Source organism: Papio anubis, chromosome 17 (assembly GCF_008728515.1).
Source record: "Papio anubis isolate 15944 chromosome 17, Panubis1.0, whole genome shotgun sequence".
In the NCBI taxonomy this organism is placed as follows: Eukaryota; Metazoa; Chordata; class Mammalia; order Primates; family Cercopithecidae; genus Papio; species Papio anubis.
The window spans coordinates 10,305,302-10,332,509 of NC_044992.1; the positions used below are offsets into that span (position 1 = coordinate 10,305,302).

Here is a 27,208-nt window from a genome sequence, read left to right on the forward strand (position 1 = left end):
ACATCTCAGCTTTCTCACATGAAGCTTGCATAAGAGTGGTGCCTTGGCTCGGCGCTGTGGCTCACGCTTGTAATCCCAGCACTTTGGGAGGCCGAAGTGGGTGGATCACCTGAGGTCAGGAGTTCAAGACCAGCCTGACCAGCATGATGAAACCCCTCCTCTACCAAAATTACAAAAATTAGCTGGGCGTGGTGGCAGGTGCCTGTAATCCCAGCTAGTCGAGAGGCTGAGGCAGGAGAATTGCTTGAATCCGGGAGGTGGAGGTTACGGTGAGCCGAGATCACGCCACTGCACTCCAGCCTGGGTGACAGAGCGAGACTCCGTCTCAAAAACAAAACAAAACAAAACAAAATAAAGAGTAGTGCCTCTTGATCTGGAGCCCTGATTAATTTGAAACTTATTCATCAAGAGCCTCCCAGCCTATGACACAGAATTGCTGCCAGCCATGAGAATTCCTTCTTAGCTATGCTGTGTGGTTGTCTGGGGGTCCACGTCTTTGGGCTGGAGGAAAGTTAAACCCACAGGTAGAACGATGTCATTATACTTGAAGATCTGAGGATGTTTAAAACACAGTGAACAAGCACAAGTGTATAATGGAGTAAAAGGTGACATTCATACACACTTTAATGATAAAAATAAGCTTTCAAGATATTCCTTGTTCGAGGCCGGCCTCTCCCAGCTCCATCCCTAGGTCTTGATTCTTCTCTCCTCTGTCGTTAACATATGTTGGTTGACAAGTATCCCAAGCAAGGAGAAGGCAGGCCCCTCCCGCTGGAAGCAGGGGCAAAGCCTTCGTCATGGGAGGGGAAGAGGGATCCTGAGCATGTGGTCTCCATCGCTCCATCCTGAGCGTGTGGTCTCCATCGCTCCATCTGCCTCCCAGCTCCACTCTGCCATGAATTCCTGTGTGAGCTGGGCCCTGGGGGTGGACATGGGAAATATAATTTTTTAGCACTTGCATTATACTGCGGCCCAAGCAGCATGACTCTGAGATTGCTGTGACAGAGGGGACCACTTGGGCACAGGTAGAACGATGCCATTATACTTGAAGATCTGAGGACATTTAAAACACAGTGAGCAAGCACAAGCGTATAATGGAGTAAAAGGTAAAAGGTAAGGTGCCTCCCTACTCTGCCACACTGCCATGCAGTCTGGCATTTTCTGGTGGATGTAATGGTGAAGAGTGAAGCCCTGTTTTGCAGGAGGTGGAGGTGGGGTCTAGTAGGGGCTGCCAGGTTGAGAAAGACTGAGCAGCCGGGAACAGGCAAAGCAGCAGCCAGCCCACAGACCGCACTGAGTTAGTACTGGCTGTGTTTGTGAGCCCACATGAGATGCCATTTGGAGATTCCCAGAGAAGGGAAGGGGTGGGGTTTATGAAAGGGGACAAAGTCCTGAGTAGCTGAGGGTTGGGGAGAGTGACAAGAGCCAATCAGCGTTTAAGTGATTGCCTCTTTTGCTACCTCTGTTCACACAGGCCTTTGAGATCTAGATCTCTGGTTTCGTTGGTTCTTCCCAGATCCCCAGGGTTTATGGAAATTGCAATGGATAGTTTTAAATGTTTCAAAAACGCTAATGGAAATCATAATACATCAGTTTGATGCTTTTTGTATACCCAGGTATGGGGTTATGGATATGTTTGATTAATAAATCATGGGGAAATGAATTAATTATTCCTTAATGATTACAGTTGGCAGACAACTTATGTCAAGACAAGGGAGACAGGAGATAAAACTATAAAGGAGGGTTTTGATATTGACTAGATTTGGAAATGACACAGCACCAGAGCCACCCCAATCTAGAGCTGCCCTAGGCTGGTGGGACCAATGGCACAGCGAGAGCCATGGAGGGAAAAGCAGATGTCACAGCCATTTGTCCCCATGTGTGACTCAGGAAGTCTTTAGGCCAGTGACAAGAGGTGTTATTTGAGAGAGCCCACATTACGAGAATCCGTCTCTCTCTCCTGAGCCACTATGACCAGGCAGAAATTTGAAAACAAGGAGAAAACGTAGCCTCCGGGGGAGCAGGATGCTTGCTTAAAGAAACACAGTTGTTCTGCCCAGTGGTCCTCAAACTGTAGCTGGCATCAGAATCACTGGGAAGCCTTTTTTTTTTTCTTTTTTTTTGAGACGGAGTCTTGCTCTGTCGCTCAGGCTGGAGTGCAGTGGCGCGATCTCAGCTCATTGCAAGCTCCGCCTCCCGGGTTCACGCCATTCTCCCGCCTCAGCCTCCTGAGTAGCTGGGACTACAGGCGCCCGCCACCTCGCCCGGCTAGTTTTTTGTATTTGTTAGTAGAGACGGAGTTTCACCGTGTTAGCTAGGATGGTCTTGATCTTCTGACCTCGTGATCCGCCCGTCTCGGCCTCCCAAAGTGCTGGGATTACAGGCTTGAGCCACCGCGCCCGGCCTTTTTTTTTTTTTTTTTTTTTTTGAGAAGGTGTCTCACTCTGTCGCCAGGCTGGAGTGCAGTGGTGCGATCTCGGCTCACTGCAACCTCTGTCTCCCGGGTTCAAGCGATTCTCCTGCCTCAGCCTCCCGAGTAACTGGGATTACAGGCATGCACCACCACTCCCAGCTAATTTTTTGTATTTTTAGTAGAGGTGGGGTTTAACCATGTTAGCCAGGATGGTCTCAATCTCCTGACCTCGTGATCCGCCCATGTCAGCCTCCCAAAGTGCTGGGATTACAGGCATGAACCACCACGCCTGGCCGGGAAGACTTTTTAAAATGCAGACACAGGGACCCATCCCAGAGTTTGTGATTAAGTAGGTCTGAGGTGAGACTGAAAGTGTGTATGTCTCACAAGGTCCCAGGGGCTGCTGCCGTGGCTGGTCCACTGGAAACACACCTTTTCCCATTTACTCCCATCTCACTTTCTCTCTTCCATGGCTTTGCCACCACTGTTCTCCATCCCAGCCTTCTTTCAATCCTCCCTTCATCAATGTCATTCCCTCAATACCTTTCACACTTCCCCCACCCGACCCAGACCCCTCTCCTTCCTCTTCCCTCCTTTTTTGTACACCAGGCCCAGTAAGCTCCCCCATCCCACGTGACTTTTTCCCCAAACAAAGGGAAACTTGATTTTCTTGAAAATTGAAATGTGAAAGAGATGGGAGGAGAAATGAGTTCACCCGCCCCCCCCCAGCTGGTGAGGACACCCGTGGCAGGTGACTTAAGACGGTATGAGCTGGACAGGACTTGAGATTCTTCACAGCTGATAGAGCTGCTTGGGGCTAGTGCAGTCTGGGAGGACTCCAAGTGACAAGGTTTGTTTTCCTGTGCCCAAAAGGAAGATGGACAAGAGGGGTTTACCCAGAGGGCAGCCCTCAGGCAGGCACAAGTTCAGCATCAAAAACCCTGTAAGGTGAAGTTCTAAGACTTGAGCAGACATCAGAATTCCCTGGAGGGCTTGTTGAATACCCATGGCTGACCCCCACCCCCGGAGCTGCTCCTTTAGCAGGTCCAGGATAAAGTTAGGATGACCCGCCAGCCTGGTTTGCCCAGGACTGATCAGGGTTCTCAGGATGTGGAATTTTCAGTACTGATACCAAGAAAGCCCTGGGGAGACTGGGATGAGTTGGTTACCCTACGGAGTGCTAAAGTCTTTGCATTTCTAACAAGCTCCTAAGGGAGGCTGAGGCTGCTGGTCCAGGGACAGCACTTTGAGAATCACAGCTCTGTTGTTCGCAGGGAGCTACAGAGGCCTAGCATTAGGTTGTAGCCTTGGACTCTTCTTTAGAGTGAGAGGTTCTGGGCAGGGGTCAGAGTTCAGATTCTGAATAGCTGTAGCTAGGGAGGTAGATGTGAACTTGGGAAAGGAGGGCCACAGAGTCCCAGATTGATGCAGGGTGGAGGGGATTAGTCAGAAAGATGGAGTCAGGGGTGAGAGGACATCCAACCTGAGGCTGTGCATGTTGGGTATATGCCCAACACACAAAAAAAGCTTTGGTGGAGGGTCTCTGTCCTTTTCACCGTGGGATAAGCCTGTGGCTTTGGCCGGAAGTGAAGTAGGTGAAATTGGTAGGAGTTGTTCTCGAGGGCTGGGGCTGGTACAGGAGCAGCCAGTTTGAAGAAAGAGAAACAAGAACGGAAAGGAAAGAAAGAGATAATAGTAAACTGGGTGCCTAAACTTGGAAAGCAGAGCTGGGCCAAATTTGGCATTTAAGGTGTTAACTTATCAAATAGTGTGTAGAAATGGCATGCAAATAATGGCTTGGGGGATTTGGGTACACACAGACCAGTGCAGTAAGGGGTATGGCAGAGATGTCTGATGGCAGGGTGGCCCCGGTGGGAATCTGTACCTTACTTCTCTCTTCCTTTTCTAAAAGTTACCATTGTCAAATGCTAAGGAACCTTCCACGTTCCGGTTGAGTCAGTCTTTGGGACCCAGGCTGGAATGAGGTCTGAGGTGACCATTTGTTGAATAAAGGAATGCGTGGAAGCCTGCGACCATGTGGCTGCTGTAAAGTCAGAGGCACCTGCTCCTGGCCATTCCCTTTGTTTAGTCCTTGGATCTGTGCACAGCACTGGCTCACACAGCAAAGCTTTGGGCATTCCCAGGTTCATATTCAGCTTCTGGTATTCTGAGCCTTTCTTCCCAATACCCCTGACAAGGGATGGGTTTTTTCGTCATCCTTGTTTTCCTGGCTGGCACCTATTCCCCTTGTGTGCCTGCCCTACCAAGTAACTTCTGGGAGTCTCGGAAGAACTGATTCAGCTCTTAAGCAAGTTCAGTCAGCTATTAGTTGGTGCCTATTTTATTTTTCTGCCAGATTATTACTGTGTCTACCAGGAACAAACACAAGTGTATGTTGGATGCCTTCAAGTGCTGAGATGATATCCCAGTATCGTATAGAGTATGTTTCGCCCACCCCAGTTCAGTCTATTCCTTCTTGCAGCCCTTTTTCCCTGAGAACAAACATAGCTGGAAGGTAAAGGAAGCTGAACATACCTGTGTGAGGTTTCTGCTACTAGGCCAGACTCCCTGTACCCTTAGGGTTTGTTTTTACCCAGGAGGCTCTTCGATCCTTTATGCAAATACATTTCTGAGCCTGCCTCAACGGTGATGGTCAGCTTGTGATCCAGCCAGGATAAGCTCCCCTTCCTCCACCGTACTGTAATTTCACTGAGAGATGAGTAATTTCAGTCTGAGGGACTTCGAGGCTACTGATTGGGGGTGGGCTGCCCTTCCACCTATTGTGACCGCCTTCCCCTGGTTTCGTGGGCCCTGTGGTCCTGCAATAAGCCATGGAGATGAGGTTGTGAGAAATGTGGACTTGATCATTATGGCAGAACTTACTTTAGATAGCTTTGAAAATAACAGGTTTATAGCCCTAGAATCAGGAGGAGATGGCCTAAGATGTACAGCTCTACATTTTGATTTCTTTTCTCTCTTTTTTTTTTGAGATGGAGTTTTGCTGTTGGAGTGCAATGGCACGATCTCGGCTCACCGCAACCTCCACCTCCTGGGTTCAAGCGATTCTCATGCCTCAACCTCCTGAGTAGCTGGGATTACAGGCATGAGCCACTATACCTGGCTAATTTTGTATTTTTAGTAGAGAAGGGGTTTCGCCATGTTGGTCAGGCTGGTCTCGAACTCCTGACCTCAGGTGATCCACCTGCCTAGGCCTCTCAAGGTGCTGGGATTGCAGGTGTGAGGCATGATACCTTCTAAGGTATTTGCCAATTCAGGAGACTGCAGAAGTCCTGAAGACCAGCGCTGGATCACTTGTGATTGTAATGTCATTATTATTACCTCCTAATAGGAGAGGGCTACCTATAGTCACTCAGCCTGTAAGTGGCAGGATGGACAGAGTTCAGGTCACTGAAAAGGCCCAATTGCCTCCAGAGGGAATGAACATGAGGTGGGCCTGGGGAACAGTAGGAGGCTCCCCATGCCCAGCCCTTTGGTGGAGAGCTTTCTGGGAGGATGAGTCCAGATCAGACATAGTCCGGCTCAATGTGGCCCTGCCTGGTGGCATTGTGCACCCACCTATTTCCTCCTCCCTCCCTGCCCTGCGTGAGGGGCACCCATGGGCTCAGTGCTGTGGCATCTGAAGTGACACAGAGCAGCGTGGAGGCCTGCTCATTCGGCACAGTCGGGGTGAGGCCCGACGGGGGAAGGTGCATGGCTCACCTGCAGTATGAGTGTGCCTCAGTTCCATAGCTACTGACCTGCTCACTTGCTTGTTCTGCCTGAGGCTCAGCAGTGCTTGGGAGAAGCGGGTCAGCCATTTATGGAGAGGAAAGAGGCCTTGACTGGCAGCCTGGAGACCTGGGCTCCAGACCTGGATCTGTCACTTTTCAGTTGCTTGAACTTGGTGAAGCTGCTTTACCTGTGGTTTCAGTTTTCCTACCCCTGAAATTATGGGGTTGCTTGAGAGCCTTTCTCTTCAAAGTGTCTCGGGAACCAGTAGCAGCAGCATGGCCTGGGAGCTTATTAGAAATGTGGAGTCTCAGGCCCTTCCCCAGACCTACTGAATCTGAATCTGTAATTTTTTTTTTTTTTTTGAGACAGGATCTCACTCTGTCACCTGGGTGGAGTGCAGTGGTGCAATCATGGCTCACCGCAGCCTCAACTACCCCAGGCTCCGGTGATCCTTCTGCCTCAGCCTCCCAAGTAGCTGGGATTACAGGCATGTGCCACCATACCCAGTTAACTCTTGTATTTTTTGTAGAGACTGAGTTTCATCATGTTGCCCATGCTGGTTTCAAACTCCTGGACTCAAGTGATCCACCCACACTGGCCTCCCAAAGTGCTGGCTGGGATGACAAGCTTGAGCCACAGTGAATGTGCATTTATCAAGATCCTCAAGTGATTTGCATACAGTTGGAGGAGCATGGCTCTGTGGTTTTTAAGATGTAATCCCAGCACTTTGGGAGGCCGAGGCGGGCGGATCACGAGGTCAGGAGTTCGAGACCAGTCTGGCCAACATGGTGAAACCCTGTCTCTACTAAAAATACAAAAATAAGCTGGGCGTGGTGGCGGGCGCCTGTAATCCCAGCTACTCAGGAAACCGAGGCAGGATAATCATTTGAAACCAGAAGGCGGAGGTTGCAGAGAGCCAGGATTGTGCCACTGGCCTCCAGCCTGGGTGAAAGAATGAAACTCCTTCTCAAAAACACAAAAACAAAAACAAGATGGTTTCAGGGCTCATGTCCTCTAATTCTATACTGTAAGGAGTCTCTGAGTGGTGTCCTCATAGATGCTTAGGTACGGAGCAAGCCTTGCCCTGGAGGGATTGCCCTGCAGTTTCCACATGCACTGTCTAGGTGGCCCTGTCAGTTTCACTTCTTAAATGTGGTTGCTGGGTGGTCAACGATAAATTCCAGGAAATCCTCCTCTGTGGGCCTCCCTTTTCTTCCTGCAGGCTAATCTAATGAGTAGTAAGTAATCCGTGGGGACTGCGTTTAATTCACCTCTTACTCCTATGATCACAGATGTATTCTATTGTCATCCTGCCAAACAGAATGGCCTCTAATTGGGTCGAACAAAGGCTCTATATGGAGAACCATCATATATGCATTTAACTTGCAGACTGACAGCCCAAGTGTGGAGAGAGGATGACGTAAACAGTGCGGGAAATTCCCTAGAGTGAGTGTGACATGTAAGGAATCTGCTGCTCAGCCACTCTCAGCTCCTTCAGTCTCTCTTAGATGTAAACATGCGCTGTGGCCTAAGTGTGATCCTGGTTTTTTAAGATTTGCGTATTTTGAACAATGTGGCTTCTACTCAGTGAAAGCCAATGATTGCATTTGGTACCCAAAGAAAACAGAAAACGGTTCCACTTCTAGAATTAAAACAAAACAAAACAACTATGCTGGTCTCATTAAGAGAAGTCATGTGGCCTCTAACAGAATGTCTTCCCAAGGAATTTTTCAGAGTGATTTTGATTATATGTGACTTTTCCTTCCCTGTGAACTTCAGAACCCCAAGTAAGAGGCTCTGGCCCCTCACGGTGTACAGTCAGCTCAGACACAGCAAGAAACTTCGAACTGGGAAGATGGAGAGGATTACAAGTGAAGGTGGTTGGGGGAGATTCTGAGTAGGAAGGAAATTTTTCTTCTTAATTCCAAATGTTCTTTTGTGATAGCTCTTTGGGTTTCTGAGTCCAGCTCAATTCAGAGATACTAGGCTGGTGGCAGAGCACAGAGATGCCAGAAGATTTCATGGTGTCAGGATAACCCGTGCTTTGTCTTTTTTTTTTTTTTTGAGGCAGAGTCTCACTCTGTCACCAGGCTGGAGTGCAGTGGCACGATCTCGGCTCACTGCAACCTCTGCCTCCTGGGTTCAAGCGATTCTCCTGCCTCAGCCTCCCAAGTAGCTGGGACTACAGGCGTGCACCACCATGCCCAGCTAATTTTTGTATTTTTAGTAGAGACGGGGTTTCATCATGTCGGTCAGGACCATCTCCATCTCTTGACCTCGTGATCCACCCACCTCGACCTCCCAAAGTGCTGGGATTACAAGCGTGAGCCACCGCGCCCGGCCTTGCTCTGTCTTCATCATACTGTGTTCTACGTGTTCCTTCCCTGGAGGCACTGTACTGAGTGCAGGATTACAAGACTTGCACCAAGGCAGTAAACAAATGGGAAGAGGATATCCTAAAACTAGGAGAACAGTTATGAGATCACGAAGACTCGCAAATATGTCCTGCTACATGAAAACAAAGGCCAAATCTGCTTCTTTATTTAGGTAACCACCTCGTACCATGAAAGATCGGAGGCAGCTTGTAAGAGACACATACACTTTAAGGGCGAAATATAAATAAAAAGTACAAAATTAGACCAGGGGAAATATAAATTAGTGGGGCAGGTCGGGCTCTGGTGGGTCACGAAGCAGAGCACGTCTATGTGGTTAGCCTATGAGGCCTGACTCTCAGAGTTGCTGTCCTTGGGCTGGACTCCACCAGCTGTAACTTAAGATAAGAACAGTCCTGCCCTTCAGGTCTCAAATGAAAGACACAAGGACAGCATAGCAGAGGCCTAGCTGGCTTGTCAGAAAAACACGCAGGGGGTTTCAGTTGGCTAAAAGCTCAATATGAGCCATTGCATGGCCAGGCTGTGCAAACAAGTGGAGCTGCACTAATAGTGCAAAGTGTGGCCCCACTGAGGAGGAGAGAATCCTCCTGCCCACAGCACTGACTGCACGTTCACGTTTGCAATCAACACGTTGGAATATGTCAGCATGTGCCAACTGGTCAGTATCAAAGGGGAGATACAGTGGAACCCTCCAGGAGCTCACACAGTCTGTCCAAAGAGCCAATGAGGAGAAATAGCAACAATCCTGCTTGACATGTGCTTGCAGGAGATCCCATTTGGACTTTGGTGCTTGTGCTTGGTTCTCATTGTTTTTCTAAAAGGAAGAAAGTTCTTCTTCACAAGAAGAACTGCAAAGGATGAGACTTCTCTTTTGGTGTCTAAGCCCCCGGCAGGGCTCCTGCCATAAAAACTTGATAGCTACTCAGGCCCTTCATAAAGAGCTGGGACAGCAGCAGCCATGTCAGATCTGGTGCAGAGATGCTGGGCTTGTGATGGAGCCTGGAACCTGCCAGAAGCCTGGCATCACGGCCGTTCTTGGGCATCCTGGTAAATACTTTGAAAGCCTCAGCATTGCAGCCTCTCGTTCCTCCTGGATGCTGTTAAAGGGTGTACTGTAAAGGGAGGGCATCTCCTTGAATTGATTCTCCTCCATCAGATGGGACCTGTGTTGAACAAAGGAAGATAAAATGGATCAGCCCCCAACCCAAATCCATCAATTTCAAGCCTGTGTGTGTGTGTGAAACCAGCACAGTCGTTAGAGTTGCCAGACGTAGGTTTGAATCCTAGAGAAGCCTCTCCATGGCACTGGTACCCTGAAACCACACGAGACTCAGCTTCCTTTGCTTGCAAAATGGAAATGTGAATCCCTCCCTCATAGAGTTGTAAGCAATGAATGAGATCATGAAAATAAGTGATTGGCTTAATAAATATCAAAATTCTCATCAAATCTTAGTTTCCTCTCCTTGCCCTTCCTTGCAGGCAAAGCTGATGCCTACCTCTCTCTGTTCTCTGGCTTCTGCCTCAACCTCTGCCTTGGATGTGATCACAGGTTCATCTTCATCTATCACTTCAGCATCTTCTTTTCCTCTCTGCTGCCTTCCTCTTCTCCACTTACTGTCTTGCTCAATGTTCTATATCCTTTCCCTAAAAATTCCCACCTTAGCACTGTTATGCCAGCAGGTGACTGCTCTACCCTCTTAATCTCTTCACCAAATACTTTGAAGATGAATCTGCACTCGCTCCTCACCCATCTTCAGCCACCCGATAAGTAGCATCATCTGATTTCTGTCCCCATCATTTACTGAGAAAGGCACATTGCCAGGTCTGCCTAGCTGCCTTTCCTTAGGCTTCAGCCTTTTTTTTGGTGGCTTGGAAGCGTTTGATGGTCAGTTCCCCTCACTCTTGATAAGATGTCCTTTGTCCTCTTTGCCACTGGCATAACGTCTCTTCCTTATTGTTACTGGGAACTTCCATTTGGGCTCTTCCATCTGCCTTCATTTTCCCGTTCCCCACATGCAGGCATGGCTCAAGGTTCTGACCAGGCTCCTATAGGAAACATGCATGGCTAGGCCAGGGGCTATGTCAAATGTTTTCTGTAAAGAGCCAGGTAGTGAATGTCATAGGCTCTGCAGGCCACATGGTCTGTGTTACCTGCCACTCTAGCATGAAACAGCCATAGATAATATGCAAGTGAATGAGTCAGGCTGTGTTCCAATAAAACACTATCTACAAGAAGAGGAGGTGGGTCAGACTTGGCCCATAGCTTGTAGTTGCCTACCCCTGGTCTTATGGAAAGAGCATAAACCTGGTTTTACAATCAGATATAGCTGGTTTTACAGTCTGGCTCCATCACTGCCTAGTTCCATTATGTCGGGCAAGTTACTTAACCTCCATACACCTTATTATCCTTACCTGTAAGAGAGGGGAATAATAATAATGATGATGATAATAATACTTTCCTCATGGCCTTGTTGACAGGGTGAAATGGGATAATGTGCAACCCTAGGGCCTGGTTCAGTGAATCTCCCTCCCTTCCTTCCCCCGCTCCCTCCCTTCCCTCCCTCCCTCCCTCCTTCCCTCCTTTCCTTCCTTCCTTCCTTCCTTCCTTCCTTCCTTCCTTCCTTCCTTCCTTCCTTCCTAACTCTCCCAATCCCTTTTCTCTCTACCTCCTCACCCTCTGTAATCTCATCCACATGTTTCTCACCCCTAACCTCTCCCTCCACATCTGATCTTTCTTCTGAGTTTAAAATCTGCACATTCAATGCCAGTTAGGTAGTTCTGCTCATACACCATTTGCATATCAAACTCTGCATGTTCAAAAGAATATGAATCATCGTAAACAAACTCATGCCTTCTTCTGACCCCCCTCATTCCATGCCCCGGGGGCACTTTCTGAAGTCTTTGACAATGCCACCCCTGACCCACTGTGGAACAGGACAGGCTGTTCTCCACTCATGCAGTCTCTGCTCTTCTCCTCTCCCCTCCATGGCCATCATTTCAGCTTGAGCCCTTTTATTACCTGCCATCTGAGCTTGCTGAATGACCTCGATGTCTTTCAGCTGCTTCTCTCTCATCCATTCTGCACATGATGCTGAGTCACTCTTCTACAAAGTTTGATCATGCTGCTCTCTGGTATGTAACGCCATTGAAGGCTCCTCCCTCCTTGCCTAGTGTCAGAATCCTCATCTGGTGATCAAAGTCCTGCACAGCCAGCGCTGAAGACCCCGACCCCCAGTCAAATGTGCCTGCTCAGCTTTTCCTGGACACCCTAATTGTTTCGTTTCTGCAGTCCTTCCTTTTGCCTGGACTGCCCCTCTCCCCACCACTCACCACTGCTTGTCCCTGTGCCATCTCTGCTTGTCACGTTCTTACCTGTTCCTCAGGAGCCTGGCCAGAACCACACACAGCACGCTTCCCCCAGCCAGGAGGTTTCTGTGCCTCCTCTCAGCGTCCAGAGCCCTGGCAAGACTGTGCTTATCTCCCACAATGCATTTTCCCATGGAAACTTGGTGAAGTATCATGCACATGCTTTATCTCTTGCCTTAAATTAAAAATCCCTGGAGAGATTAGAGAAACATTTGCTCCTCCACACAGCCCTGGCACCGTGTCTACATGGGGCATGACTCGTTCAGGAGAGGAGGGCTTTTTACCAGGCTCACCTTTGAGCTGACTTGGCAGCTCCACTGGCCTCCTCTGTGGGCAGAGGGGAGAGGCTGCCTGTTGGAAAAAGTCTAAGTGGAGGAACAAGTTTCAATTTCCAAGGCTCAAGGCTGTGAGCCTTTCATGCCTTTTGGCTTTGGTTGGTGTGGGAGCAGGTGTGTTTGTTTCTGTGTGTGTTTCTGGGTGTGTGTGTAGGAGGTGTGAGTGTGTGGGGAACGTGTTTGTGTGTGCATGAACATATGTGTAGTAGAAGAGGGTGTGTGTATGTGTGTGTGTATGTGTGTGGGGTGTTGGTGTGTGTGTGTATCCTTCGGGTGTGTCATCTTGGACACCCTATTAAAAAAGGACAAGAGTCTTCATCTGACTTAGCCTGGGGACTTCCCTTTATCTGCAGGAAATGACCAAGAAGTGGAAAATGGAGAAAGAAAAAATCTGAAAATATAGCAACCAAGTGATAAAATGAAATGGCATTCTGTCTCTCTCAGAGCACAGTTGGTCTATAAAAGTGAGCCACGGCCGGGCGCGGTGGCTCAAGCCCGTAATCCCAGCACTTTGGGAGGCCGATACAGGCGGATCACGAGGTCAGGAGATCGAGACCATCCTGGCGAACATGGTGAAACCCCGTCTCTACTAAAAAGTACAAAAAAACTAGCTGGGCGAGGTGGCGGGTTCCTGTAGTCCCAGCTACTCGGGAGGCTGAGGCAGGAGAATGGCGTAAACCTGGGAGGCGGGGCTTGCAGTGAGCTGAGATCCGGCCACTGCACTCCAGCCTGGGCGCCAGAGCGAGACTCCGTCTCAAAAAAAAAAACAAGGTGAGCCACTATAAAAGTGGGTTTCAGCCCTGAAACTTCCTGGGAGGAGCCTCTGAAGTTTAGCGGGCACCCTGCCCCCTTGTCTCTGGAGAACCGCAGAGGCTGTGGGTGGAGGGCTTGCGGGGCAGCCAGGCCCCTGCCTTGTCCTGACCTGTCATGGGACCTCCTCATCTCTGGGGCAGGGTGGGGGCAGGTCCTATCAACCTCATTGTTTTTTTTGTTTTCTTTGGGATGGAGTCTTGCTCTGCCGCCCAGGCTGGAGTGCAGTGCCACGATCTTGGCTCACTGCAATCTCTGCTTCCCGGGTTCAAGCTATTCTCCTGCCTCAGCCTCCCAAGTGGCTGGGATTACAGGCACACGCCACAATGCCTGGCTATTTTTTGTATTTTCAGTAAAGACCCGGTTTCACTATGTTGGCCAGGCTGGTCTCCAACTTCTGGCCTTAAGTGATCCTCTGGCCTTGGCCTCCAAAAGTGCTGGGATTATAGTCATGAGCCATTGTGCCCGGCCTCAGCCTCATCCGACAGAGCCTCTGAAGGCTGAGCTAGGAATGTGGGCGTCAGCTCTGAATGCAGGGAGCCCACATTCTTCCCTTTTACCCCGTTCTGAGAATGAGAGAACTAGCAAAGCCAGTTACAATCTGCCCGTAAATCATGAATATGTCTGGCGTTGACATGCAGACCAAAGGTTGTAGGCTGTAGGGGAACTGAGATGAGCTGCTTTTCAAATATTTTTTGGCATCAGAAGCTTGTGTTCATGTAAAGTCTTATGTGACAGTTTAATGTGCAAAGCTGCTGAGAGCTCCACTGTTCTGGGTGAAATGTGTGTTGTGGGGTGGGTAGGGCTGCTGGATTCCTGTCCCCTCACTCTCCCCCTTACCCCAGGACCAATTCCCTTCCAGGGACATTGGCAGAGCACAGTTTGAAACCTCCCTTAGAAACTACATCTTTTTTTTTTTTTTTTTGAGATGGAGTCTTGCTCTGTCGCCCAGGCTGGAGTGCAGTGGCACGATCTCGGCTCACTGCAAACTCCGCCTCCCAGGTCCACGCCATTCTCCTGCCTCAGCCTCCGGAGTAGCTGGGACTACAGGTGCCTGCCACTACGCCTGGCTAATTTTTTGTATTTTTAGTAGAGACGGGGTTTCACCATGTTAGTCAGGATGGTCTCGATCTCCTGACCTCGTGATCCGCCCGCCTCAGCCTCCCAAAGTGCTGGGATTACAGGCATGAGCCACCATGCCCGGCCAGAAACCACATCTTTAACTCTAAAGGGAAGTAAAATGACTCGCCCAAGGCCATGGGGTGGAGGAGGGTTGGGCAGCCCCGTAAGTGGGCAACGTCCTGAACAGCAGGTCTCAGCACACACGAATCTGTCCCTCTGGGCCATCCCTGAAATGTGTCAGGGGATGGCGGTTCGGTAAAGCATACAATAAAGAACTTATTAAAACTTCCAAAGTTTCTTTGAACCAGGACAAAACCCTGGCATTCTGTGGCAGCATCCATTCTCATATCTACTGAAAAATCCTAAGGTACATTGCCATTAGAATTGATCATAATGCTTCAGGGCCTCACCCTCCGTAATGTGCTGGCTACCTGCGTCGTGACTGACGCTTTATTTAGTCATCACTTGCATGGTGCTGAACAAATATTAATCCGCCTAATCTGTGCAACATCCTTATGATGTAGTGGCTATTATTAGCACCATCTCCATTTTACATATTTGGAGTAATGGGGTGTGGAGAGGTGAAGTAACTTGCCCCAAGTCACGTTGCTAGAAAGGAATAAGACTGGATTCAAGCCAGGCAGTCTAGGTATGGCCCATGCTCTTCAACGCTGGGCTACTGAACTTCTGTTCAATGAGGGAAGGCTGTTCAGGGCCCGGAGACTCACACTGGGGGCTCTGTGTTGTTTGGGCACTTGTCTTGGCTCCCAAAATGGGTTTCAGCTGGTAATAATCGTAACCATAATAATCTATACTGTGGCTGGGGTGGTCTTTTGGAAACATAGGTGCAATTACGTTAAGCCCCTACCTCTGCTTATATCTCTTCAATGGATTCTTATTGTTCTTCAAGTAATGACCAAAATCCTTCAGAAGGCCCTCGAGGCCCTGCGAGACCTGGCCTTTGTCTACCACAGAGCTCCAACTCTCTCCGACATTTGCTCTCTGCCCTTCAATCTCCCTGTCGTCTTTTATTTCCTGTTATCCCAGGGCCTTTGCCCAAGCCATTGCCTCTCCCTGAAAGACTTTCCATTCACCTCCCACCCTTCCTTTGGCATTCAGCCTAACATCACCTCCTCCAGGAAGCCTTCCCTGACTCCATCTTCTGGGTCAGTTTCTCTATTGAATATTCTTGTGGGAGGATGCTCCTCTCCTTCCTAGTGCAGACCTGACTTTGTTATTATACTTCTGTAAGTGTGAATCTTTGGTGAGTGTCTGTCTTTCTCACCAGATGGTAAAGCCCCCGTGTCGTGTCTTTTTTTTTTTTTTTTTTTTTTTAATTGAGACAGGTCTCACTCTGCCACCCAGGCTGGAGTGCAGTGGTGCAATCTCTGCTCCCAGCAGCCTGTACCTCCCGGGCTCCAGCAATCCTTCTGCCTCAACCTCCTGAATAGCCAGGTTTACAGGTGTGCATCACCATGCATGGCTAATTTTTTTGTATTTTTGGTGGAGATGGGGTTTCACCATGTTGCCCAGGCCGGTCTTGAACTCCTGACTTCAAGTAATCTACCCACCTCGTCCTCCTGAAGTGCTGGGATTACAGGCGTGAGCCACTGTGCCTGGTCCATGCGTCTGATTTCTTATCCCCAGTGTCTTGCACAGTGCCTGACACATTCCAGTGTACCAGCACACAAATCAGGGCCCCTTTTTGCTCTGAAGTTTCATGATGCAAAGTGTGAGTTGACCCCCACCACTACCAATTTGAGAGACACCAAGGTACTTCACATTCGGACTCTGGGTCAGTTAACTCATCCCAGATTATGCATTTTGTATGCTTGACATCTGGTGTAAGAACCACATCAATTGTACAGCCTTTCCTTGCCTTATCTCTTTTTGATCCTTGCAGCAATAAGGGCTGAAACTATTCTCTTCATCTTATAGATGACAATCCCATGGCTCAGAGAGTGCAACCTGGCCAACATCACCCAGCTAACAAGTGTTGAAGATCAGAGTGGGACTGACTGCTCATCTCCTTCTACCTCATTTACTAGGTATGGGCTTACCTTACGCTACTGAGATCTCCTAAGTTTGCTGCTCTTTTCTCTGAGTTCTGAGAGTCAGGTGTAATCCCCCACAAAACACACAATCATTGTTTCCTTCTTTCAACTCAGCAACGGCCTTTGCTCTTACTTCTGGTCACGGAGTAAGAAATGGGAGTGCCTGGAAACACCTGCGTGCAGGTTGGGCCCACCTGGGGAGGAGGGTACGGCTGCCCAAAGAACTAGGGCTCTGACTTCAGTCCCCTGGAGAGAGCTGTCCATCTCTAATTCAGCATTGTCAGGACCAGATCACTCTATCCCTGGGACTCTGTCTTGATGTGAAAAAATCTTACAACTATCTGCCTCTTTGGTTGCACGCAATAGACTGAGGTGTGACGCGCAACTCGGCTGATGAAATCCACGAAGCCAAAGTCCCCTGACTTCTGGGTCTTGGAGACTGGCTGGGCACATGTATTGGCTGCGTGTGTGTGTGAGTGAGGGTGGGGTGGGAACACTGCAGAGACAGGAGTTGTGTGCACTGAGTGAGCATGGAGGCAAAGTAGTCCCTACCCCCCCTCATGTATCCCATCTGGGCAGGTGGAAGAGGAAGTGAATACGAGGGGCCGTTCTGGGTGGTTCTGCTCTGTTTGCTTTTACCATAGCCCGGTTCACACCCCTTCATGCATGCAAGGGCACAAGAGTCATTGGGGAACTTTCCATCCTCTCCCGTGCTAAAGACTTTTCTCCCCAGCAGAGATTCTTCCCAACAGAGAACCCAGATGGGGTCTTTGTCTCCCCAGGTTCCAAGCTAAAGGGATAATTTCCCATTCTGCCTGGTAGGCAGGATCATTCGTGGCCTATCAGGGGTGGAAGGGGCTGTTGAGACTCTCTTCCCAGCCTCCGTGAGGAAAACGGCCCAGAGGAGAAAACACCTGCCCCACGTCCTCTTGGCTGGCCACCCCAGCGGGACCTGAGGCCGGGATCACAGGATCCCCAGTCGGGACGCAGTGTCCGGCTACTTGCTCATGCAGCCTCAGCAGGCCTGGTCTTGCCCCTGCTTGTCCAAGCCTCTCTGGCCACCCTGCCAGGTAGGTCTTACGTGCACTCACCTCATCCCGGCGGGGCTTGCTAGGTGGAAGCGGCAACATGTTGCTGCCCAAGAGCCCCAGGTCCACAGACATGTCTGCGTACGGCACCTGCGTCTCACCTCCTCTTCCCATGACCAAACTACAGGTCCAGTTTCTCAGGAGACACCTCGATGTTGAGGGAATACCAGATGACCCAGAACAGTAGGCTGAAAGCCAGGATCAGGGCACCTGTGTAGACGAAGAAGTCCCAGTAACTCAGGGAGGCCAAGATCCCCAGCAGCAAAAAGACCAGGCCGACCACATCCAGCAGGAGGGCGAGGACTAGGAAGAGCACACAGCGCCCTGGATGGCATCTTCGCCACAGACTCCCCAGGAGCATTGCCCAGGAGGAGCTGGAGGAGCCCAGCTGCACTCCCGGGGGTGATTTGCATGGGAGGGTGGCGGTCCTGCCTGCTGCTGCCTTCTCTGCCTGCTGGGTGTGAGCAAATGAGCCAGCCGGCGCGTCTTGGAGCCACAAGGAAGTACACGTGGGTCTTACCTTTATGAGCACGGCAGCCAGTGGGGCAGGATATTTCTTAACTGTTTCATGGCTCAGGAATGATCTGGACCCAAACAGCCTGACATCCTTGTTAATTGGGCTGGTCATTGCTGAGGTCAACAATCCACGTGGCAGAGGAGTCAGGGTGCCCTTGGATGCATCTGCCAAGTCGGTGGTCCCGTGATTCTGGGGGAGGGGCCGTTCTGTGCCTTGTTCTCTAACCTGGGAGCCAGAGAGCCTGAGTGCACTGTTTCTGAGACACAGCTGCTGTTTCTAGTACAGGGGGGTGGTGTGGCGGAGTTTCCATTCCTCTTCACCTCTCTGCCCTACTCTCTCCCTTGCGGGGAAAGGTTTTATGTAGAGGACACAGACAAGAGTTTGTAACATCGATCGATTTTGAAGTGTTGCTGTAAGAATTGGTCCATATTAGCAAGAGAAAGTTTGCCTTCTTGTAGAGGCCTCGCTCTGCAGACAGAAGGATCTGAGCTCCCTGGGATCATAGACAGTAAGGATAAGGGCAGGAAAGGGGCAGAGATGGAAAAGACATCTTCTCCATCCACCCCACTTCAGGTCAACCTCACTCGACACAGACATTGAGCATCCAGGGAAATGCCGATTCCTCAGGTTCTGGATCTACTCAAGATTCTCAGTACAGTTGTCCCTTGTTGTCTGTGGGGGGATGGGCTCCAGGACCCCTGGGGACCCCAGAATCCACAGATGCTCAAATTCCTTATATAGAACCTTTGCGCAGCTGGGTGCAGTGACTCAAGCCTGTAATCCCAGGGCTTTGAGAGGCCGAGGCGGGTGGATTGCTTGAGCTCAGGAGTTTGATACCAGCCTGGGCAACATAGGGATATCCCGTCTCCACAAAAAAACACAAAAATTGGCCAGGTGTGGTGGTGTATGCCTGTAGTCCTAGCTACTCAGGAGGCTGAGGCAAGAGGATTGCTTGACCACAGGAGGTCAAGGCTGTAGCAGTAAGCCGTGATTATTCCACTGCACTCCAGCCTGGGAGACGTAGTGAGTGAGATCCTGTCTCAAAAAAAAAAAAAAAAAAAAAAAAAATCCCAAACAAAAACCAAAAAACTACCTATGTACATCCTCCCCTAGGCTTTAAATCATCTCTAGATAACTTATAATACCTAATACAAAGTAAATGCTACGCAAATAGTTGTTCTACTATATTTTCTATTCATGTTTTTGATTGTTGTATCATTATTTATATTTGCGGTTTTTCTGAATATTGTAGGTTCATGGTTGGTTGAATCTGCAGACATGGAACCCCCAGATACAGAGGGCTGACTGTATTACTATTTTTACACACACAAGCACACTCACATACATGTTTCCTGCTAAAATACTATGCCATATTTACGAGCAAAAGGAAGCAAATTGAAACCACTTGCTATTTCAGTATCCAGAGCTAATTAGCACAAACTCCTTGGGATGCATCCTGCAGAACCGTAAACATCCTTCTTCTTTACAGAAATGGGCCGCATCATACTCTAAGTTCCATAGTCTGCGTTCCCTCTCATAATACCTGGCCATTATAGAAAATCGCTAACCATGGCCCCGCTCCAGGTGACTGGCCAGGCTGTGAGGTGCCCCCTCCACCTCTGCCCCTGTGTATCTTTCTTACTCTCGTTTCCCAAAGTTACCACTCCTGTGTGTTGAGGCAGCCTCGGTATTTGCACAGCTGAGAGAGACCCACTGGGATGTTTGATGCAAAGCCAGGTGAGTCTGGAGCCCTGGAGGGGGGCAGGCTAGAAAGAAAACAAGGGAGATGAAAGTGAGTAGGGAGGGTGACTCCAAGTGTGGGAACCAGAAACTGCCTGGGTGGAGGCAGGTGTGGATGAGGGGCAGGTGATCAGAGAGCAGTTTGCTCCAGCCCCGTTAGCAAAAAGAACACCACCACCCTCTTCTTCCCACGGAGATCCTTCATGACTTGCTCACTTCCCAAGGCTAGATCCACAGCTGGAAATAGCTGCATGGTTTGCCAGGGCCACCGTAGCAAAGCACCACAGCCAAGGTGGCTCGAACAACAGAAATGTATCATCTCCCAGTTCTGGAGCCTGGAAGTCCTGAGACCAGCATGTCTCCAGGGTTGGTTCCCTTGAGGGCTGTGAGGCAGAATGGGGTCCAGGCCTCGGCCCTAGCTCTGGGTGGTTTGCTGGCCATCTGTGACATTCCTGGCCTTGTAGATGCACCACTTTGATCTCCACCTTTATCTTCACATGGCGTTCTCCCTGTGCGTATGTCTGTGTCCACCTTTCCCCCCGTTATAAGAAGCATCATCCTGCTCCAGTATGAACTCATCCTAACTAATTAGATCTGCAAAGATCCCACTTCCAAATAAAATCCCACTCTGAGTTACAGGGGATTAGGATTTCAGCATATGAATTGGGAGGACAGAATTCAAGCCACAGCTCATAGCAATAGTTAAAAGTTTTGTTTGTTTATTTGGACATCCTTTGATTTCTAGCCCGTATAGATAGAATATTTAGACTCTCAAACCAAGTTTTCGGAAAAAAACATAATTGCAAAGTCAGCACCCCATTGATGGTGCCCCACCATGCCACCAGGCACGAAGACAGAGGCTTCAACCCCTTCCCGTCTCCCCTGGGGACACGGAGATGCTGTTGGCTATCTCTGCGTCCGTGGGTGAGAGGCTGAGAAGGTGGGGGGTCTTCTTGCCCTGCTTGGGTTCTGGCTGCAGTTCCTTCTGTTCACCAGGCCAAAGTGCTCATTCTCCAAGAGTGGATAACCCTAAGTGACCCCTACACATTTTGAAGTTTGAGCTGAAGTGGGATTTAAATTAAACCAATATTATTAGCACCTACTATGGGTCAGGCAGTGGGATCAAGATCGAGTATGATCTTGATCTTGGCCTAACATCACCGAGATAACACACTAAGAGTGGAGGCGATAATTAACACATGAATGATATAATTTCAGATTATATTGCAATTTAATAATTTCAGAAAAAATTGCAAAAACAGGGAAGTATAAGACAGTAGACATCTGTTGCATTCCTCTGGACGTTTGCTTTCTGAACCATAACACAGCGTGGAAGACACAGGCGGACGCCTAGCCCCTGGCCTATAACTTCCAGTTTGGTCACCGAGGGCCCCTCTGCCTCTTTCCTTCTGAGATTTTTGCTGGGCTTTTGGGACTGCAGCCACCCCTGTGCCTCTAAGAGGTCTGTCTTTCTGCTGCTGCCTCACAGCTCTGCCTCTTCTCGGCAATTGAGACTTTGTCACTCCCATGGCAAAGTCATCATGATTTGTCATCTGTGATGTCACCAGATGACAGCCTCTCCATGACCTGGATCCTAAAGGGCAGGTGACTGAGACCAGGATGAACTAGCCAGGTGCTCAGCTGACCCAGCGTCACAGATCCCAGACCTGACTGTATGAATGACAAAAGCCCTATCCCCTCCTGGGTGGCAGGCATAGAAGGTGGGCGGGTCTAGCCGTACTAGTCCGTTCATTAGGCCTGCCTGCCTTTTCATAAGGCCTACAGAGCTTAGTAGAGTGCCTGGCTGTACCACTCACCTGCTGTGTGACCTTGAGCCAGGCCAGTCACTTACCCTCTCTGTGCCTCAATTTCCTCACAGGGTTACTGTGAGGCTTAAGTGAGTTCATGGGTGTGAAGTGCTCAGAACCCGCCCTCTGTAAACAGGGACAAGTGTTATTGTTGTGGTTGCCACTGGGATCTTTACATTTCTGCCATGATGCTTCCATAAGGAGAACCCCAGGTTGGAAGGCATCCATCCGTGACTCTCTGGCACCATCCTTTTCTCCCCTTTACCAACCTCGGCTTCACTTGGTTGCAGCTGCCCATCCCTTGGCCTCCCCATACTACCCTCACTAAATCTATTAGGACATGCAGTGCCATCTCACCATTCTTAGGTACAAATCCTTTATTTTCATGAAATCCCTTTCCCAGACCCATTTTATCCTTCAGATCCCTTACCTCTACCAAAGTGGCTCTTTATCTTCACCATCCTCAAATCCCTCAACGCTCCCTACTCTCGTAATCCAGTGTTTATCAAGCCTCACTTGTTGTCTAAGTGTACCATCCCTGCAATCTACGTCTCTTACTTATTATAGAATATTATATTCGTTTGTTAATACTATATTATTTTGTTAATTTTTAGAAATGGATTTGTTGTCTCTACTAAAAAAATACAAACAAATTAGCCGGGCATGGTGGCTGGTGCCTGTAGTCCCAGCTACTCGGGAGGCTGAGGCAGGAGAATGGCGTGAACTCGGAGGCAGAGCTTGCAGTGAGCTGAGACTGTGCCACCGCACTCCAGCCTGGGTGACAGAGCAAGGCTCCATCTCAAAAAAAAAAAAATGGATTTGTTAAAACTGCAATCAGTTATTGTCACCATCAGTGAAACACTGGTGTGACTTAGACAGAAAGTACCCGGGAATAAATACACTGAACACAAAACAATTGTAATTAAATCAGACCAGGGGTACTCAAACTTTTTCTGTATTGGGCCAGATAGTAAACGTTTTGGGTTTTGCAGGCAATCCTGTTGGTCTCTGTTACAACCATTCAACACTGTCATTATAGTGTGATATGGTTTGACTTTGTGTCCCCACCCAAATCTCATCTCAAATTATATTCCACATAATTCTCATTATCCCCACCTGTCAAGGAAGAGACCAGGTAGAGGTAATTGGATCATTGGGGTGGTTTCCTCCATGCTGTTGTTGTGATAGTGAGTTCTCACAAGATCTAAGGGGCTCGTCCCCCTTTGCTGGGCACTTCTCCTTCCTGCCTCCTTGTGAAGAAGGTGCCTTGCTCCCCCTTCCCCTTCCACCATGATTGTAAGTTCCCTGAGGTCTCCCCAGCCTTGCTGAGCTGTGAGTCAATTAAACCTCTTTCCTTTATAAACTACCCAGGCTTGGGTATGTCTTTATAGCAGTATGAAAACAGACTACTGCATGGTGAAAGAACCAGAGATGAGATGTAAATGAATAACTGTGGCTGCGTTCCAATAAAACTTTACTGTAATCCCAGCACTTTGGGAGGCTGAGATGGGCAGATCACCTGAGGGTTAGGAGTTTGAAAGCAGCCTGTCCAAATGGTGAAAACTTGTCTACTAAAAATACAAAAAATAACTGGATGTGTTTGCCCATGCCTGTAGTCCCAGCTACTCAAGAGGCTGAGGCAGGATAATCGCTTGAACTAGGGAGGTGGAGGTTGCAGTGAGCCGAGATCGCACCACTGCACTCCAGCCTGGATGACAGAGTGAGACTCCAACTCCAACAAAACAAAACAAAACACCTTTACTAACAAAACCAGGCAGTAGGCCAGATTCGCTGATTTCCAGATTAGACATTGTTGCCTACTGAAATTGCTCTCTTTCTCAAATAAAGGCTGAAGACTCACAGAGTTTAGAGAGGTAGATAATATCACCAACCAGCGGCTTTGCCTTGGAAGTCATAGGAAAGACTGAATGAAAATTGAAATGGCTATGCCTTTTAATGTGAGCCTGTGTGCCAGCTGAAATCACTTCCCATACTGCCAGGGATGTAGTGCCAGAATTTGGAAAAATGTTGACCCTGATCAACGCTCTCCAATCAATCTTCATTTACTCCTCCTTTTTCTCAGGGTGGGACTTAGGGTCAGTATTTTCGGAAATGTATTCTTTCTTAACTTAGTGACCCCTGACAATTTTCAGAGCTCTTCATTCCTCCTCTGTTAGGCTACCAGAGGGTCTTATAAGAATTCCCCCAATTGTGCTGCCTGGACCTCTGTTATCCATGCTCGAGGACCCTCCCTCCAGCTCAGGAAACTCTAGCCCTCTTCTCTGGTTTTCCTGTCTTATTCCCCACTGGGCTGACCTAAACCTTCATGACTCCCGCCCAGATCTCAAAAGCATCCTCCCATTACCACCTCCTTGTTGCTCATCACCTTCCTTTTCTCCAGGTTGGTAACCTTACCCCTTTCAGCAGACAATAATATTTCCATGCATTTGTGTTGCACTTTATGTACAATGGACATCAATCTACATCCAGCATCTCCTTGCCTCCCTGCAGCCCTGTTCCTCTTCCAGAGTTGAAAGCTGTTAAGACAGTTGCCTAGATTCACCAGCAAGTAGGCAACAGAGCTGCAATTAGAACCTGGTCCTGTTGTCTAATGGGCATTAATTACGAATACCACTCCTCTCCCTTTCCTGTTCCCCACCCTTGTGCCAATTGTCTCCCAAATCCTCAGAGAATCAAGTTATTTTCTTTCTTATTCCCATTTAATGAATTTTGGTTCTTTTTGAGATGGAGTCTCACTCTATTGCCCAGGCCAGGCTGGAGTGCAGTGGCATGATCTTGGCTCACTGCAACCTCTGCCTCTTGGGTTCAAGAGATTCTTCTGCCTCAGCCTCCCGAGTAGCTGGCATTACAGGCACATACCACCACACCTGGCTAATTTTTGTATTTTTAGTAGAGACGGGATTTCACCATGTTGGTCGGGCTGGTCTCAAACACCCAACTTCAGTTGATCAGCCTGCCTTGGCCTCCTAAAGTGCTGAGATTACAGGCATGAGCCGCTGTGCCTGGCCTTTAATTAATTTTTAAATTAAAATTATTTATTTTAATTGTAGAAAATGTATGTGACATAACAATTTGCTGCCTTAACCATTTTTAAGTGTACAGTTCAGTGGCATTAAGTGCATTCACATTGTGCCACTATCGCCACCAACCACCTCCAGAACATTTTTATTGTCCTGAAATGAAGCTCTGTGCCCATTACATACCAACCCCCCAGACTCCCTTCCCATAAGCCCCTGCAACCACCATTCTGCTTTCTGTCTTTATGAGTTAGACTACTCTACCTACCACATGTAAATGAAATCATACTATACTTGTCCTTTGGTAATTTGCTTCTTTCGCTGAGTATAGTCCTCAAGGTTCATCTACGTTGTAGCATGTGTCAGAATTTTCTTCTTTTTAAGGCTAAACAACGCTCCATTGCGTGTATTTACCACATTTTATGTATCCATTCACCTGTGGATGGACACTAGGGTTGCTTCTATCTCTTGGCTATTGTGAATGATGCTGCTATAACCATGGGTCTATAAATATCCATTTGAGTCCCTACTTTTGATTCCTTTGGGTACAAGTGTATATACCCAGAAGTAGAATTACTGGATCATATGGTAATTCTATGTTTAAGTTTTTTTTTTTTTTTTGAGACGGACTCTTGTTCTGTTGCCCGGGCTGGAGTGCACTGGCGCTATCTCGGCTCACCGCAACTTCTGCCACCTGGGTTTAAGTGATTCTCCTGCCTCAGCCTCCTGAGTAGGTGGGATCACAGGTGCGTGCCCCCACGCCTAGCTAATTTTTGTATTTTTAGTAGAGACAGGGATTCACATGTTGGCCAGGCTGGTCTTGAACTCCTGACCTCAGGTGATCTGCCTGCCTCGGCCTCCCAAAGTGCTGGGATTCCAGGCATGAGCCATCACGCCCGGCCTACGTTTAATTTTTGGAGGAACCCATTCTCATTCGAGGATCCCATTCGTTTTCCACAGTGGCTGCAGGATCTTACAATCCCATCAGTGGTCTAGGAGAGTTCTAGTCTCTTTACATCCTCACCCAAATTGGTTGTTTTCGGTTTTCTTGATAATAGTTATCTTACCCTAAAGTGAAAACTGGATTCCTATTTACTTTTATAATAGTCCCCGTTACATTGATTCAAGTAGTTTGTTTAGTTCTCTGCCTCCGTCATGAGGCTGGACATCCAGCACCTGATGTTCATCGAGTAGATTCATTCTTTATAATTCCTGGGATATTCCCAGTTTATTGGAAACGCTGAGGTTGCTTCACCAAATCTTCCCCAACTCTACTCAGCTCTACCCAAAGTCCCTCTGTGTTGTTCTTCTCTTCCTTCCCCCCACGTCTGGGGAAGGAGTCTCCCAGCTACCCCCTATCAAAGCAAATTGCTTCCACGATAATACCTTGAAGTCCTATCACGCAGGGAAATCCAGTGCTTCAGGGATCTACTGCGATTGTGGATCCCTTCCACACCTGTGTATTTTTGCTGCCTGTTTCTGCTGACACTCAGCTCCAAGTTTCATTGCTGGGCACGTTGTACAAGGTGTTGAGATGGAAATCCTGAGGCATCACCACCACGAGAGCAGCTGGGTTAGGTGCTAAAGTCGATCTTTCTGTCACCATTTTCTGGCATCACTGGATTGCCCCAGGAGCAATGAGGTGCAAAGCCTGCTTGCAAAGTTCCAGGGTTCAGCTGCCAGAGGTCTTGGCAGTCACCCCCATCCTCCTGCAGCCAGGCCCAGCGCCAAGTTCCAGAGGCCCTGCCCAGGCAGCTCCACCCACAGCTTCAGAGCCAGAGCTTCAGGCCTAACTGCCTCTCTGGCCATGACCTCCTCCTGGAGCTGGGGTCTAGCACTCCTGAGCTGCCGAGATGTCTTTAAAGACGTGCAAAGCCAGGTATAAGTGAGCAAGAGGAATATGGTGCCTGCCTTCAGGGAGCTTAAAGTGGGGAGAGGGAGGAAGAGAAAAGACAGTGGAAAAGCAGACATGAACTAATCATGTAAATTAACACGTAAATATGACAGAGATCAGAGATCAGCAGTCCGAGGTGAAGGACCATGATCTATGAGAATGTGATAAAGAGGGCGCTGACCAAGGCTTCCCTGAGGCTCTGCGGTTGGAACTGACATTCAAAGGATGAGCAAGCGAGGCCAGGGAAAGGGGTGTGAAGAAGCTCCCAGGTAAGGCAGGAGTGTATGAAAGCACTGATGGTGGTAGATGGCCTTGCCATGTGGCTGGGACAGAGAGGAGAAAGGGACAAAGAGTCATGCTAACATCTTTCTCCTAGGAGTGCTGGGAAGCTGTTGGACAGTTTTAATCAGTAGGGGATGTGATCCACATTTTATTTTTTATTTTTTAAATTAAAAAAAAATTTTTTTTTATTTGGCCAGGCGCAGGGGCTCATGTCTGTAATCCCAGCACTTTGGGAGGCTGAGGCGGGCAGATCACAAGGTCAGAAGATCAAGACCAGCCTGACCAACATGGTGAAACCCCGTCTCTATTAAAAATACAACAACATGGTGAAACCCCATCTCTACTAAAAATACAAAAAACTAACGAGGCGCATGCCTGTAATCCCAGCTACTTGGGTGGCCGAGGCAGGAGAACCGCTTGAACCCGGGAGGCAGAGGTTGTGGTGAGCTGAGATTGCACCACTGCACTCCAGCCTGGGTGACAGAGCGAGACTCCGTCTCAAAAAAAAAAAAAAATTTTTTTTTAAAAATTTTACTTTAAGTTCCGGGATACATTTGACCCAGAAATCCCATTACTGGGTATATCCCTAAAGGATTATAAATCATTCTACTCTAAA

The 27,208-nt window shown here is 48.7% G+C and overlaps 1 protein-coding gene and 1 long non-coding RNA gene across 5 annotated transcripts in view; one reads left to right on the top strand and one right to left on the bottom strand.

Moving 5' to 3' along the window:
• The window catches only part of LOC116271014, a 74,548-nt gene extending 57,231 nt beyond the window's left edge, over window positions 1-17,317 (top strand). Inside the window, exon 3 of the long non-coding RNA XR_004179343.1 lies at window positions 16,110-17,317. This is a non-coding gene — a long non-coding RNA (uncharacterized LOC116271014). The remainder of the gene's footprint in view (window positions 1-16,109) is intronic.
• On the bottom strand, window positions 872-17,946 carry LOC108580396. Of its 4 annotated transcripts, XR_004179341.1 has the most exons (3): window positions 17,834-17,946; window positions 17,317-17,523; window positions 8,655-9,701 (listed from the first exon to the last, which is right to left on the bottom strand). XR_004179341.1 is itself a non-coding variant. In XM_009189687.2 (2 exons), the coding sequence occupies exons 1-2, from the start codon at window positions 12,063-12,065 to the stop codon at window positions 9,500-9,502; spliced, it is 357 nt and encodes a 118-aa protein (XP_009187951.1). In that variant the 5' UTR covers window positions 12,066-12,418; the 3' UTR covers window positions 8,655-9,499. The 4 variants fall into 4 exon arrangements, 1 of the variants encoding a protein (XP_009187951.1); XR_004179342.1 differs by lacking the exons at window positions 8,655-9,701; window positions 17,834-17,946 and adding an exon at window positions 872-919 and having other exon boundaries at window positions 17,317-17,368; XR_004179340.1 differs by lacking the exon at window positions 17,834-17,946 and having other exon boundaries at window positions 17,317-17,810.
• Window positions 17,947-27,208: the final 9,262 nt, after the last annotated feature.